Raw genomic sequence first — 14,008 nt, 5'->3', positions numbered from 1 at the left:
TTTAAGAAAGGCCTATTTTTGCAGTTTGAAGGGGGTTATAAATGGTTAGTTTGCCCAAAAATTCTGTCATTAATGACTCATGTCATTCCAAACCCATTCAGAGCACAAATTAAGATATTTTTTTATGAAATCCGAGAGCTTTCTGACCCTGCACAGACAGTAGCCGTCTCTTTGTTGTTTCTGCTTTCAGTGGTGGCGATCTACGACTACACGCAGGACAAGGAAGATGAGTTGTCTTTCCAGGAGGGGGCCATCATCTACGTCATTAAAAAGAATGATGATGGCTGGTATGAAGGTGTGATGAGCGGCACTACAGGACTCTTCCCCGGAAACTATGTGGAGTCCATCATGCACTACACGGAGTGAGAGTGTCCTCTGTCTCTCCCCCAACCCTCAACGCCCACCAGCGCTAATCTTACAATGCAGAAGCGTGCATGTGTGCATACAAACCATGCTAATAACAGGCCGTGAGACTTCAAAGACGAGTGGTGCTACTAAAAAGGCGAAGCGATATGAAGCTGAACATCCAGATGTTGCAGACCAGAACTGAGGAAACACTTTTAGAGAAATAAAATTATATTAATAAAAGCCTATAATATGTTTACTGTTGAATGAAGGATACAAAGTTTGAAGTTCAGGATATGCATAAGCTAGTGGGTAGCTTTAGAGTGGGTACATTGTTTTTATTTTTATTTTTTTCATGTTTCATAACCTTTGCTCATTCCACAGCATTGTGGTGTTTTGGAAGGCAGCACAGGGGCTGACTGATGTCTCTGAAACGGATTTATTTTTTGAACAGCCTGAGGTGGATTCAGGGAGTGATTTACAGTGAGGTCACGCTCAAAAAGGGAGATAATAGGAACAAGGAAAGTGTGAGACTGAACGGAAGGAGTGAATATAGAGAAGTAGCTTTCTATTTATTACATGTTGTGACAGCTCAAGGTTTTTAAATTTGTGTCTCTGTAAAGTGTTTTGATTGTTTAAGCAATTGTTTGATATATTCTCTCCCATCTAATTAAAATTAGTTTGAGCCAGATTGATGAAATAGGAAATATTTGCACAAACACGCAAGCATAATTGATGGGTCAGACATGTTTGCACAAAGGTCTCATCTTGGTTTTACTTTTTTCTTTTTTTAAATCATTTTTTCCCCCATGAGAATCGGTCAGCCCCAACACACATGCAGTACTAGACATATCTAATAACCTCATGAACTTTAAACTGTTTTACTCTTTTGTTTGTTTTACATTTAAATATTGTGTCGTGATGCTAACCAATTGGTTAATATTTGACAAGTGTATGTAGTGCTTCATAGACTGCATGCTTAATAAAAACAAACCTTATTTACATTTCATTTTTCTTTTTTTTTCTTTCACATTTTATTTATTGGATTCCCACAATCATGGAAAACCTGAAATATCTGGAAATGTTAAACTAGTGGTTGTTAAACTAAAGTTATCGCAATGACTAACATCATCTAAATTATTTCATCAGCTAAAATCGCAGCTATGCCTGCACGAAACTTCATTCCGGTTGTGGGACATTTTAAGACATTTACACAATAATACAGTTTGAGTCCATTCATGTTAGTACCTGACATTGAAAAAGCATCCAATAATCAGTTAAAAAATGTAAATCAACAGGTTAAAAAGGGTTCAAGCCCCATGTTTAGTTCCTCATCACATTTTTGTTCTTGATGACCCCTTATACCCAGTTTAAAGAAGTTATCTTCCAGAACAAAAATGTACAGATACTTTACTCTGAGCATGCATGCGCATCACAGAGCTAGACATGACGAGCATTTGAGGCTAAAAAGTATATCAGTTATAATTTTTTTTTTTTTTTTTTTTAATAAATAACCAATTGTTTCGCCAGATATGACCCTTCTTCCTCAGCTGGGATCGTTTAGAGCCATTTGAAGCTGCATTTAAACTGCATTTTAGAAAATTAGACTCGTGGGCATCATAGATTTCCACTATATGGAGAGAAATCCTGAAATGTTTTCCTCAAAGAAAGAAAGACATGAACATCTTGGATGACAAGGGAATGAGTAAATTATCTGTAAATTTTTGTTCAGGAAGTGAACTTCTCCTTTAAGACGTTCATGTGACAAACATTACAGTATTATTTTGAGTGCTCTTTAAATGTTTATGCTAAATATATTGTGCCATTCTGTAGTATTATTGAAACGTGTATAAGCTATTTGACAATCATTGATCTCTTTCTCTCCAGCTACTAAGAGTTTTCTATTTTGCAGGTCCTAAAATCGTCAAGACTTCAGTGTCTCCATCATGAAATTTATTTGAATCTTATGTAAAGAACAGATGGAGGTTGTTTAAAGCAGGGTAGAGCCAGCTAAGCTCATCTTTCACTCTACCCTGCAGTAATACCTGGTAAAATGTGACGTTTAGAGGGTTAATTCACCTCTGTCTGAAAGCACATCACTCCAAACACCAGAGATGTCAATTATTTTAACATGAATAGTAATTTTTGTAAACAATTAAAGTCCATTAACTCGATATTCTTGTGTGCAAATATGTGTATATTTAACTGAATAAAAGTATGGACATGAGTATTTCCATGTGTGAGACAATGAACCTAAAGAATGTGAACCTTTCTTTTTTCCAGTGCTAGTACTTTTCATGTAAATTGTCTGATAGCTCTTTCAAAACCAAATGTTTCACATTTGCCCTATGTGTCAGACACACAGGCATGCAGGTATAGATACAAAAGTGAAAAATTATTGATAAGCTTTCTGTTTTTGTCTTGTTACCATGCTATGTGTTGACGGGCGTTTATAGTGAAATGTCGTCTCCTCAGATGGTGTTGTTATAGTGCAGAGCTCAGTGTTTGAGATACACGCCCATGTTCTTTTTCAGACTTACGTAACTTGGCAGCGAACAGGGGTCCAGATGGCTTGAGACGTACGTAAGATTGCTGGAGGTTTGCACACTCAGACGCCCACAGGCTGTTAGCTCCACAGACGGAGGAAAAAGTGCACTGTGATGAAGCTATGAGATTCTCAACGTATTTATATGCACATATTTGCTTCACATCTTTATATAGCGTTATTTCATTTAAGTAGTAAATATATATTTGGCTACAGAATTCACACATCAAAGGAATGCAACTACACAAAAGGAAACAGGAAGTGAATGTTTTTGTGTGGAAGTGTGAAAATCAAACCTCAGCTATGTGAAAAGTGTCTGTGGTGTGAGAACAAGATATAAAACGAGCAGTTCTGTTTAGTCTGGATCAGAAGTGGGGGAAGAAGAGTGCTTTAGATTCTGCAGAACATTGACAATTCCCGTTTCCTGTTACGTACGTGAGACAGGAATAATGTCCCAAATGTTATATCGCAGTAACTTTTTGTGCATTCGTTTCAGTTTAGAGTAGTGGTATAGAAATTCCATTTTTGTCATATTTTCGTTATAACTGTTTGGTAACAAGTGGATATAAAACCACATTAAGACAAGTCAACTATATTAAACATTAAAAACTGTTCCCAGGATCCTGGTGAACATGCTTATTTGGAATTATAATAAGAAAAACAAAGTTCCAAGTGCCCAACCAAAGGGAACATTAATCACTATAATGGTAAGTAAAAAAAAACAAAAGACACACAAACAACATTTTATGAAAATCAACATCAGTTTATGAAGTCAGCTTATGTGATGTTCTCTCAAATATATAGTTGTTTTGAAACAACATTCAAGATGACTTTGGGAAATGAGTGAATGTAACTAGTGAAAAATAACTGCAGATTAACAATTGCCACCTCAAAAAATGCTCTTTTCTTCTTCTGTTGTTATTTTGCAAATTAGCAACATATTAGTGCACTGCTGCCTCTCACTGGTTTATTAATGTCATTGGTTCCTTTGTGGCTACTTGAATATTTTAAGTAAACATCACTCAAAGCAGTAAGTAAATTGTTTTACTGGCTTGGAAGTAGCTGTAACTTAATAAAACCTAGTAAGTATAGCAACTAAGTAAAGACAACTAATTATATCTAAGTAAGGTAAACTATTGGATTTTACAGTGTACATGCACATATTTTGTATCTGATTTAACAAAAACAAAAAAAAAGTACAGAACCATTTCATTTTTATTGCCCAGAAATAACAATTAACTTAACAAAACGTTAATTTTTGGACTGACTTATAGTTGTGTGAATTATTGAGATTATTATTATTTTTTTTAATCAGTGGTTTGGATTCATTCTGATGGCACCCATTCACTATAGACGATCCACTGGTGAGCAAGTGACAAATCTGTTTTGATGAAGAAAAACTCATCTACAGAAACAATAGTTGTCTATAATTAGTTATCTTTACTTAGTTGCTATACTTACTAGGTTTTATTAAGTTACAGTTACTTCCAAGCCAGTAAAACAATTTACTTACTGCTTTGAGTGATGTTTACTTAAAATATTCAAGTAGCCACAGAGGAACCAATGACATTAATAAACCAGTGAGAGGCAGCAGTGCACTAATATGTTGCTAATTTGCAAAATAACAACAGAAGAAGAAAAGAGCATTTTTTGAGGTGGCAATTGTTAATCTGCAGTTATTTTTCACTAGTTACATTCACTCATTTCCCAAAGTCATCTTGAATGTTGTTTCAAAACAACTATATATTTGAGAGAACATCACATAAGCTGACTTCATAAACTGATGTTGATTTTCATAAAATGTTGTTTGTGTGTCTTTTGTTTTTTTTTACTTACCATTATAGTGATTAATGTTCCCTTTGGTTGGGCACTTGGAACTTTGTTTTTCTTATTATAATTTTCTTCCTATTGATGCAGCAATGCAACATGAAGTTCTAATTTTTGATTTCAAGGGAATAAAAGTAACAAGTAGACTGCTTTTAGAAGGTGACCTTCTAATTCTGATTTTTTAATTAACCAAATGTTTTAAATCTTTAGTTATTGTATTTTTATATTTATTAATAACCTTTTATAATTTCATTGTTCTTCATAAACACCTCAAAAAACTTTATTGGGTTGAAACAGTCCTTTAATATTTGTGGTGATGTGCTCAAGTCACAGACTTCAACATTCAGCACGTGAATCACAACAATGGTAACAATTCAATTTTATTTATTTTTATTAATTGTGACAATAACCATTATATTATTTTTTTTTCTCTTTTTGTTGTGCTACTACTGACACAGGTCAGTAAATAAACTTAGCAAATAAAAACAACAACAGTAAAACAAAGCAATTGCATAATTTATTCACGCCGCAATGCACTCTGGGAGTCAGTGAGTAGCTATACTAAGTCAAGTGTAAGCCTAAAGTAAATGATTAAGTACCCCCAACAGTTCTTTTTTAGTTACTAGAACTCTCGTGTAAGTGAACTATACTAACTAAGCATTTGTCAGTACAACATACTATTCCTATTTCACTTTACTTTAGTTTTTTTAAGGCAATCGGTTTGCATCCTTTTTTTAAGTAAGCCCAACAAATTAGATTTTACAGTGTACAGAAATGGACACAAGAACAAATCCACTCAGAAATATTCACTGGAGTAACAAGTGTGACAACCTCCTCAGTCTCTCGTGGCACCCTTCAGCTGCTCAAAAATTATTACTGTTAAAAAAATTCATTTCAAGGAGAACAAAGAAATCACTAACGAGTAATGAAAATACATGACACGTAATATTGCCTTTTAAAAACATATGCAGCCATTGTGAAATAATCCTCCAGCATTTTCAGACTCAAAACCACAATGTCTTCAGGATCAATGAAGAGCTCGCTCAAAACTGCAAAGCATTTAATTTGTGGTTAAAGCCAAGGCAGGGCTTGCAAAATTGTATCTCTGAAAGTTTATTGAACACTGCAGTGAAGAAAAATACATTCACATAGAGAGAACAGCAAAAGTGAGTTACAAAAGAAATATCGAAATAAAGAAAAATATGACACCAGCCGTTATTCTACTGCTCTTCTTTCAGTGCTGCTGTGTCTCAGGTAAGTAACATTCATGATTTAATCAAGTTTATAAGATGAGGATCTAAATACAGAATCACTGTAAATGCAATACGGATTTCAATTATTTAGTAACACTTTACAAACGTTTCAATCATTAACGATCATATAGTGCTTCACAGATCATTATTGCACATTTAAACAGTAATGTCTTAAAAGTATAATATATAAATATTTAAATGTGCAATGTTAAACATTCTCGGTAGAACAGGTACAAAAGTTGTCACTGGAGTGGTGCCTTTTTTCTTATTCAGCATTAAAAAGATACATATTAAAACTTAAAGAATACATATTAGTCCATAAATGAAAGGGTACTGTTCCAGTGACATATTTTGTACCTTTTTTCTGAGTAAAAAAAAAAAAAAAAAAAAAAAAAAAAAAAAAAATATATATATATATATATATATATATACATATAAAAAAAATCTCTCTCTCTCTCTATATATATATAGATTTTTTTTTTTTTTTTTTTTTTTTTTGTTAAAAAGAAGAAATTACTACTTTTATTCAGCAAGGACACATTAAACTGATCTAAAGTGACAGCAAAGACATTTACAAAAAAGTTACAACATTTTTGGGGGTATTTATATAATATTGGTATCAAATAAATGCTATTCTTTTGACCTTTTATTGTAGATCAACTGTTTTCAGCACTGATAGTAATAAAATGAAAAGGAATTTTAGCAGCAAATCAGCATATTATAATGATTTCTGAAGGATCATGTGACACTGGAGACTGGAGTAAATACTGCTGAAAATTCAGATTTGCATCACAGAATTAATTACATTTTAAAGTATATTAAAATTCAAAACAGTCAGTTTAATTTGTAATAATATTTCAATATATTACTGTTTTTTTCCTGTATTTTTCAAACATGAAAAATATTACCCAAACTTTTGAATAGTACATTAACAAATAGTTTGCTACGGAATTTAGTTATGATGACGTGTTACCATTTACTCTAAATAAACAGGGCAGCTTAACTTCAGTCCTCTGGTTAACCTGGCACTGAAGGTTTCTGTCGATGAAGTCAACAAGCAGTCCAGCCGTTTCAACCTTCATATGCCAACCAGCAGCGTGGTCCGACAGGTAATAATATGTGCCTTTCTTTGTAAAGAGGTTAAAAAAGTATACATTTTATCTAACAACTCCAGTGTGTGTGTTATTAAGAAATACCAACTCTAGACTGCAGCCTCAGGAATCGTCTCAGCAAAAGTCGAGCAGTTTCACACAGTACTCTACCGTCCTCTAGTGGTTATATGAATTCAGGTCAATAAAGCGATTACAGTAGTGGGTTACACTTAACCCACCCTAAAAGAATAATTAATAAGAAACAAACATTACGTCATTATATGCTCTATCTCGTTCGGTTCCAAATCAGTATGCTGTTTTTCGTCACCCTCTTTTTTTCTCGCAGCAACAGGATTCCTGACGTCTGTCAAGCTCTCCCTGCTGAAAAAACCAGCATATGCTGGTAGGCATGTTTTGATGCTGGGAATCTGGTTAGGTATGTTTTGGTGCTGGTTTGTGCTGGTGGATGCTGGTCCTTGACCAGCAACATGACCAGCATAAACCAGCAAAGGACCAGCACAAACCAGCACCAAAACATACTTAACCAGCATCCCAGCATCAAAACATGCCTACCAGCATATGCTGGTTTTTTCACCAGGGCTAGAGTAAAAGCACTAAATGTGGATTTTGAATAGCCAAGTTTTGTTTTGTAACAAACAATTTAATTAAGAGTATATTCTGTTTTTGTTTTGCTTGCCAGTCAGAGGTCAACCCTGCTGAAAAAAAAAAAACAATAGACACCATCACAAAATCTGTAATGGTTTTACTGGTCATAATGGACTTCTATTGGTTTTAATGGAAACTGTAATGGACCCTGTTGGTCTCTTCTGGTAATTGGTTAGCAATAGGACGTTGACCTCAAACATTACTATTTTGAAAGAAATTAGATTACATTACAAACTCTCTCTGCCCTTCTCATCAAAGCTCACACAGGTACGTGATAACACATATGATATCCTGCTCAATTTCAAAATAAAGGAGACAGTCTGTCGGAAAAATACCAGGAGAACCGATAGATGCCATTTCAAACAGGGACGTTTTGCGGTAAGACAAAGATTTAATGTTTTTATTTTCACCCTTCTGGCTGTTGCTGGTCAGACATAGAACGATCCTGGTATTAGTGAAGTGCAGGCCTATTTCTCACCTTTTCTTCTCTTTCTCAATTCTAAGGAATTGTGCTGGAGTCTTGTGCGTGTTGACAGCATGTCTGCAGCACCTCTGGGCATCAGTTGTATTGCGAATACAGGTGCACTTGGGTCCAGCTCTGAGTCCAGCAGTGAAGAGGTCTTTTTCTGGGGGACAAGGCGGTTTCCTATGCGCTCTTTTTCTTAAGGAGTCCAATCTGGAACAGTTTGACTGCTGTAATTTGCTTAAATGTGACAAACTGACGTTTCAAATAAAACTACCTTTACATGAGATTGTTTGTCTTTAAACAAGATGCATTTTCAACCAAAATAATATAATCAAAATGTTCTTATTTTGATGTACATACTGTATTCTGTGGTAAACGTAGACTGTCTTTAATCAAATTTAACATGTACACTGTAAAAAACAATTTGTTGAGTCAACTTAAAATAATTTGTAACCTGGCTGCCTTAAAATTTTAGGTTCAGTCAAGAAATGTTAAATTATACTAAGTGACAACTTAGATATTTGAGTTGAATCAACTTAAAATTTTAAGGCAGCTGGGTTACTTACCCATCTGTTAAGCTAAGCAAACACAAATATCTAAGTTGTTAGTACAACTTAAAATTTCAAGTTAAATAAACTTATTTTAGTTGACTGAATTTAAAATTTTAAGGCAGCAGGGTAACAAATTATTTTAAGCTGACTCAACAAATTGGGTTTTTTATTTTTTACAGTGTAGTAGTTAATTGCTGCGGCACAGCCTTAATCTCTTAAGCAAAGTTCAACCCAAGGTACATTCTTTTACAGTTTAATCAGGCACATTAACTTGTGCAACACTTATATTTGTAGATTTGAAAACAGTATGCATGTATTATAGAGTGTATTGTCCATAATGGGCTTACATTGTAAATCAGAGGATTCACCATAAGAAGCTTTTAATTGTAAGATGATGACGACCATCAAAAGAACAAGAACTAAGAACAGGGACAACATTCTGTGTGATTTACACATTTATATTGTTCAGTTTAAATGTAACAGACATTTACTTCCCCATTTATTTAACTAAAGGTTCCTGACTTTAAGAAGCAGCATTAGCTCTGTACTCCTCCTCCCCCTCTAAAGAGAACTCTATCTATTCCTACATTTCATCAGCGTTTCCAAACTGAAAAAGATTTGGAGATGTAAAACCAACAGGTACACGTTTTCTCAACCTACGCATTCAAGTTTGCTGGAGGGATGACAATGATAGTAGGCACACAGTGATTTTTTTTTTTTTGCATTGTAAGTCAAGTAAACTTGACATGACACCTTTTATTTTGTGGCTATGGTCCTAAAACCCTACAAAGTGTTCAATCTTAGGCAACCATACTATGGAAGCATGCATGCTAGATTAATGTCAGTACATTGTGGCATTGCCATGACATGAGAGATAGATGTTCCAGATATGTGACACACTTTAATACAGCACTGAGTATAGACAGAGGTCAAAATAAGGAGAACGACATCACTTCCTAGTGTGTGTTTCACCCATGCAGAGCTAACGCACATTGATAAAGTCAGGAACTGCAGCTGTATGTACAGATAGATAGCAATGTAACCAACATAAACAGACATCACATCCCATCCCAGACACGGGCCAGCTACACACCGAGACGCGCTCGAGCGGTAACGGGCTCATTTTCATCTTTGTCTAACATTTGGACATCTTCATGAAAAGTAAGGGTCCACAGCGACACAACATAACAGATTTATCAATAACAATGGTAGTTGTTTTTTTTCTTTCTTGACATTTTAGTGAAAGTTTCTAAACCATTTAAATTAAATGTGGAAAATTTGGTAGAATACTTCATTTCGAATGTATGCTACACAAGTGCAATTCCCACACTGGGATTTGCACAAGCTAGGGCGGCGCTATCACCAAGCCCTCGCTGTTTTTCTGAGAGTGGATCAACCAAATCACTCAGACGAAATGCGCGCACGCACACACACAAGCATCGGTTCAACAACCCTGATTTTCTATTCACGTTTAACGCTTACAGTCAAGGGTTTCAAAACTAAACTTTAAAATAAGAATATATTTCAGGTATTAAATAATTTCATATAAAAAAGTACAAGTTCCCTCCCACCCCAGAGTTCCACATATATATTTTATTATACATATACATTATCCCCTTTCCTCACAGCAGTGTCCATGCAGTACCTATAATAACAACGTCAGTCTCTTTTTCTCAGTATTTTTGTATATCTGCTACACTTAATAGCAAAGCGGCACAAACACGCAGAGAAGCTTATGTATAGATGGTTTGGCTTTTTCATATCGTGGTTATAATCTGGGGTTAAAATGAGTATTATTTTAATGCAGATGTTTCAGAAGATAAACGGAGTGGAAAAGGAGAGTAGCATATCTCGGCACATGTTCCAACTACCACTCGCTTGTCAGTTTAGTGTTTTGGTCCCGTTTGGGTGGAGCCGGCGGAGGACCCCGCCGTAACGTTGCATAGCCTGAGATGTTGGCGCTCATGTATCCACCCTTTTTCTGCTGGCCCAGCAGCAGCTCTGGAGGAGGGGGCGGAAGGGCCATATCGTCCATGGTTGTTACTGGCTCCAGCTTGGCTGAGATTCTGGAGGACGTGAGGGAGCCATGTCGAGTCATGGACTTCCTTTTAAGAGTTCTGTTGAGGTCTTCCAAGAAGTTTGGCTGGATGGACAGACTGGCCTTGGGGGAAGTTGGTGGGATCTGAGAGTTAAAAGAGGACAGAGGCATCTGTTGAGGAGGCGGAGAAAGGGCAAGTGGCTCGGGTGGGCCACTGCTGCGGCGGTGCATAGTCGGAGGGGCCATTTTCTTTAAGGAGCTTTGCTTCCATGAGGATGTGGAGCTGGAGGAGTGTTGGGGTTGAGGGTTCACCACGGCCACTTTGGGAGCCCCGGTGTGCAGTTCTGAAGGGAGAGGTGGAGGAGGCAGGAGTTCTGAGTCCGGCGGCGGAGGAGGAAAGTCACACTCGGGAGGAGGAGAGGGGAAGTCAGAGCTGGATTGGGGATATTGGCCTTGCTTCCCCTGGAGAGCCAGAGGCAGATTAGCCAAGTTGATCTTGCCTGGTTTTGGTGGTGCACGAGGTCCTCCAGAAGAGTCCTTGGAAGGCGATCCTGTCGTAGAGGATGGAGTTGAGAAGGAGCTGGGTTGGGCTTGATTGGTCTGGGCAAACATGCTGACAAGATCCTCTACTTTCTTGGACTCCTGGTACTCAACGGAAGAGGCGGACTTCATGCTGGAGTTGCGCTGTGGGGTTGGAGGGGGCTTCTTCCCTCCTGAACCAGTAGAAGAATTGGACGACGTCGATGGGGACTTCTTGATCGGTGATCCCATCTTGCCAGAAGGCTGTGGGGCAGGAGGAGGACTTGGAGCAGGAGGTGGAGGGAAATCAAGGGTACTCTCTGGTGGCGGTGGAGGAAATTCAGGAGATTGTGGTTGAGCCTGTCCTCCTGGTTGCCATTTTGGTTTGGTTTTTACCACAGGAGGCGATATGGGACCTTTGGATCCATCAGGGGTGTCAGGGAACTGGTTTACAATCTGCTTCACGAGCAATTGGGTGGGAGAGATGGGGGCCGAAACAGATGGAGATTTGGAAGAAAGGCTGAACTGCTTAGGAAGGGTAGGTGGAGGTTGATTTGGGCTGTGACCAGTGGAAAGGCTTTGCTGTTTCTTCATGGTGGCCGGAGGGGTTGGAGACAAAGAAGGTGGCACAGGGGACACGGGGGAAATCCCGTGGCCGGGTTTCGGAGCCGTTTGGGGTGGAAAACCACCGGTGAATGTTTTAGGCGGGGCAGGTGGACCTGACTGTTGAGGTGGTGGAGAGAAACACACCGGAGGAGGTGGTGGAGGCTCTTCATCTTGTTGCACAGGTGAGAAATCATAGGTCATATTAGGAAACTTCTGAGATAAGAACTGCTGGAGCCCATTGGTGCTGAGGGGAGGCGGGTATTTTAACTGTTCTGGGGGTGGTGGTGGAGGCAGGTAGCCATTACTGTGTAGGTGAGGTGGGGGTGGCAGCTGGTCTTCCTCTGGAGGTGGAGGAGGAGCGTATTGAGGGCTAAGAGGGGCGTGCTTCAACACCGCCATGGCTGACCCTGGCACTGGCATCTCTGGAGGAGGTGGTGGTGGTGGTGGGGGTGGAGGGGGACTGCTGGCAGCATCTGCCATATTATTCATTACAGGTTTGAGACTCTGTGGGGGCGGTGTAGGGGGCATAGTTTGCTGCTGTGCTGCCAATAAGGGGGTCTGTTTGTAATGATTTGGAGCTTGTGAAATGTTTTGCAACCTTGCGAGGGTGCTGTATTTAGTGAACATTACAGGGGTAGAGTGGTGCGTAGGGTTGGGGAGAGGGGGAGGTGGTGGAGGAGGCGGCGGTGGAGATGGGGGCGAGGAGGGGGACAGTGGGGACACACCACTGTAGCTGCTGCGAGACTGGAGAGACTGGGGCAGTGGGGGAAGTTGTAGAGGGTAAGAGGCTCTAGCAGGCTGTGCTGGAGGGCCATCCATTCTCATCTGTGGACATGACAAAACCGATTCAATTACAACAGGAACATGAGATTTAATTTGTGAAGGATATGTATTATTAGACATTCAGCAGACAGTGCAATTAAAAGAGTGAAATGGCATGAAATGTTACAGAAATGTTATGAAGTCTTATGGGAGAAGCTAGGAACTGTTAGTATTAATTGACTCTTACAAACTCAGACACTTTCAACAACAACCATTTAGATGTTGAGCTTAATCTAAAAACCTGTTTTTTGTTGTGCTTACCTTCTCCAGTTGATACACACCAAACCAAAACACTCCAAACATTATGTAATGGGTTATTCAAAATACAACACCAGTGCACTGTCTGTTAAGAGTTAAACTATTACAGCAGGTGTCTCACACCGGTCCCCAATTACCCAACGTTCAAAAAACAACTATTAACCGGTCACCACACACATCATATCAGTGGTTAGTTGCTTTAAAGGTTCACATGTGAGGATTATATTAAATATAAATGGCTAGTGTGAGGTTTTACCACACTCCTAACCTCAATCCCCACCAGTGTATAGCCTTTCCAGACTTGACATTCTCATCCTGGGTAGACAAACAAAGAGGGGACCAATTAACAAGTAATATATCTGGGGACAGTGCGATACTAGCAATGTCTAACAGTAATCCAAAGGGTCTTTACTGTGGCTTAAGTTGCCCTTGTCCTCTGAGTAATTATTTAATTTAGTAGCTGACAATATGTCATATCCTAATTCAGCAAATTGCACTGACAAAACATTTTAATTAAACTAGACATACAAACCGTATTGTTTGTATCTTAAGTGTATGTAAACTTTTGAAAGGGACCATTTTTATAAATTCATTATTATTTTTTCTTGTGGACTATATGTAAACATATTTTGTGCGAAATATCTTATTCAGGTCAGTACTAAATAAAAATAACATGCATTTTGAATGATTCCTCTTATTTTAATAAAATAATTAAGATTTTGCAGATTTTGCAAGGTGTATGCAAAAATTTGACTTCATCTGTATATTATACAAAATGGATTAAGACAGAAGAGATGATCATGACACCATGATGAAAAAGAGATGAAACAAAGCAGAGCAAGTAAAGAGACTAGTGAAGTTCTTCTATGGTCACCTTGGGTTCATCTGCCTGATTGCCTCTCTTCCAGGCCTCAGAGAAGATAGAGCTGACCACACTCTGAGAGCGCACATGACCAGAGGATGTGGTCTCTGACACGCCGCTGTCTGATTGGCTGGAGTGGTTGGATTGAGATTCTGTAGA

General features: G+C 38.1%; 3 protein-coding genes across 18 annotated transcripts in view; 2 read left to right on the top strand and 1 right to left on the bottom strand.

Annotated features, from left to right (window-relative positions):
* abi2a (abl-interactor 2a) overlaps window positions 1-2,575 on the top strand; it is a 47,924-nt gene extending 45,349 nt beyond the window's left edge. For all 12 annotated transcript variants that reach the window (XM_051118712.1, XM_051118707.1, XM_051118715.1 and 9 more), the window contains one exon: window positions 191-2,575. In XM_051118712.1, coding sequence (XP_050974669.1) covers window positions 191-366 — 176 coding nt within the window. In that variant the 3' untranslated portion in view covers window positions 367-2,575. The remainder of the gene's footprint in view (window positions 1-190) is intronic.
* Window positions 2,576-5,865: 3,290 nt separating this feature from the next.
* LOC127170603 (secreted phosphoprotein 24) lies at window positions 5,866-8,704 on the top strand. The gene is made up of 4 exons (XM_051118718.1): window positions 5,866-5,971; window positions 6,964-7,079; window positions 7,986-8,105; window positions 8,232-8,704. The coding sequence occupies exons 1-4, from the start codon at window positions 5,920-5,922 to the stop codon at window positions 8,391-8,393; spliced, it is 450 nt and encodes a 149-aa protein (XP_050974675.1). The 5' UTR covers window positions 5,866-5,919; the 3' UTR covers window positions 8,394-8,704.
* Window positions 8,705-9,413: 709 nt separating this feature from the next.
* Window positions 9,414-14,008, bottom strand: part of raph1a (Ras association (RalGDS/AF-6) and pleckstrin homology domains 1a) — a 76,811-nt gene continuing 72,216 nt past the window's right edge. For all 5 annotated transcript variants that reach the window (XM_051118886.1, XM_051118891.1, XM_051118887.1 and 2 more), the window contains 2 exons: window positions 13,862-14,001; window positions 9,414-12,732 (listed from right to left, as the gene is read on the bottom strand). In XM_051118886.1, coding sequence (XP_050974843.1) covers window positions 10,612-12,732; window positions 13,862-14,001 — 2,261 coding nt within the window. In that variant the 3' untranslated portion in view covers window positions 9,414-10,611. The remainder of the gene's footprint in view (window positions 12,733-13,861; window positions 14,002-14,008) is intronic.

This window comes from Labeo rohita, chromosome 9 (genome assembly GCF_022985175.1).
Source record: "Labeo rohita strain BAU-BD-2019 chromosome 9, IGBB_LRoh.1.0, whole genome shotgun sequence".
Taxonomy (NCBI): Eukaryota; Metazoa; Chordata; class Actinopteri; order Cypriniformes; family Cyprinidae; genus Labeo; species Labeo rohita.
This window is presented reverse-complemented; position numbering and strand designations above follow the sequence as displayed.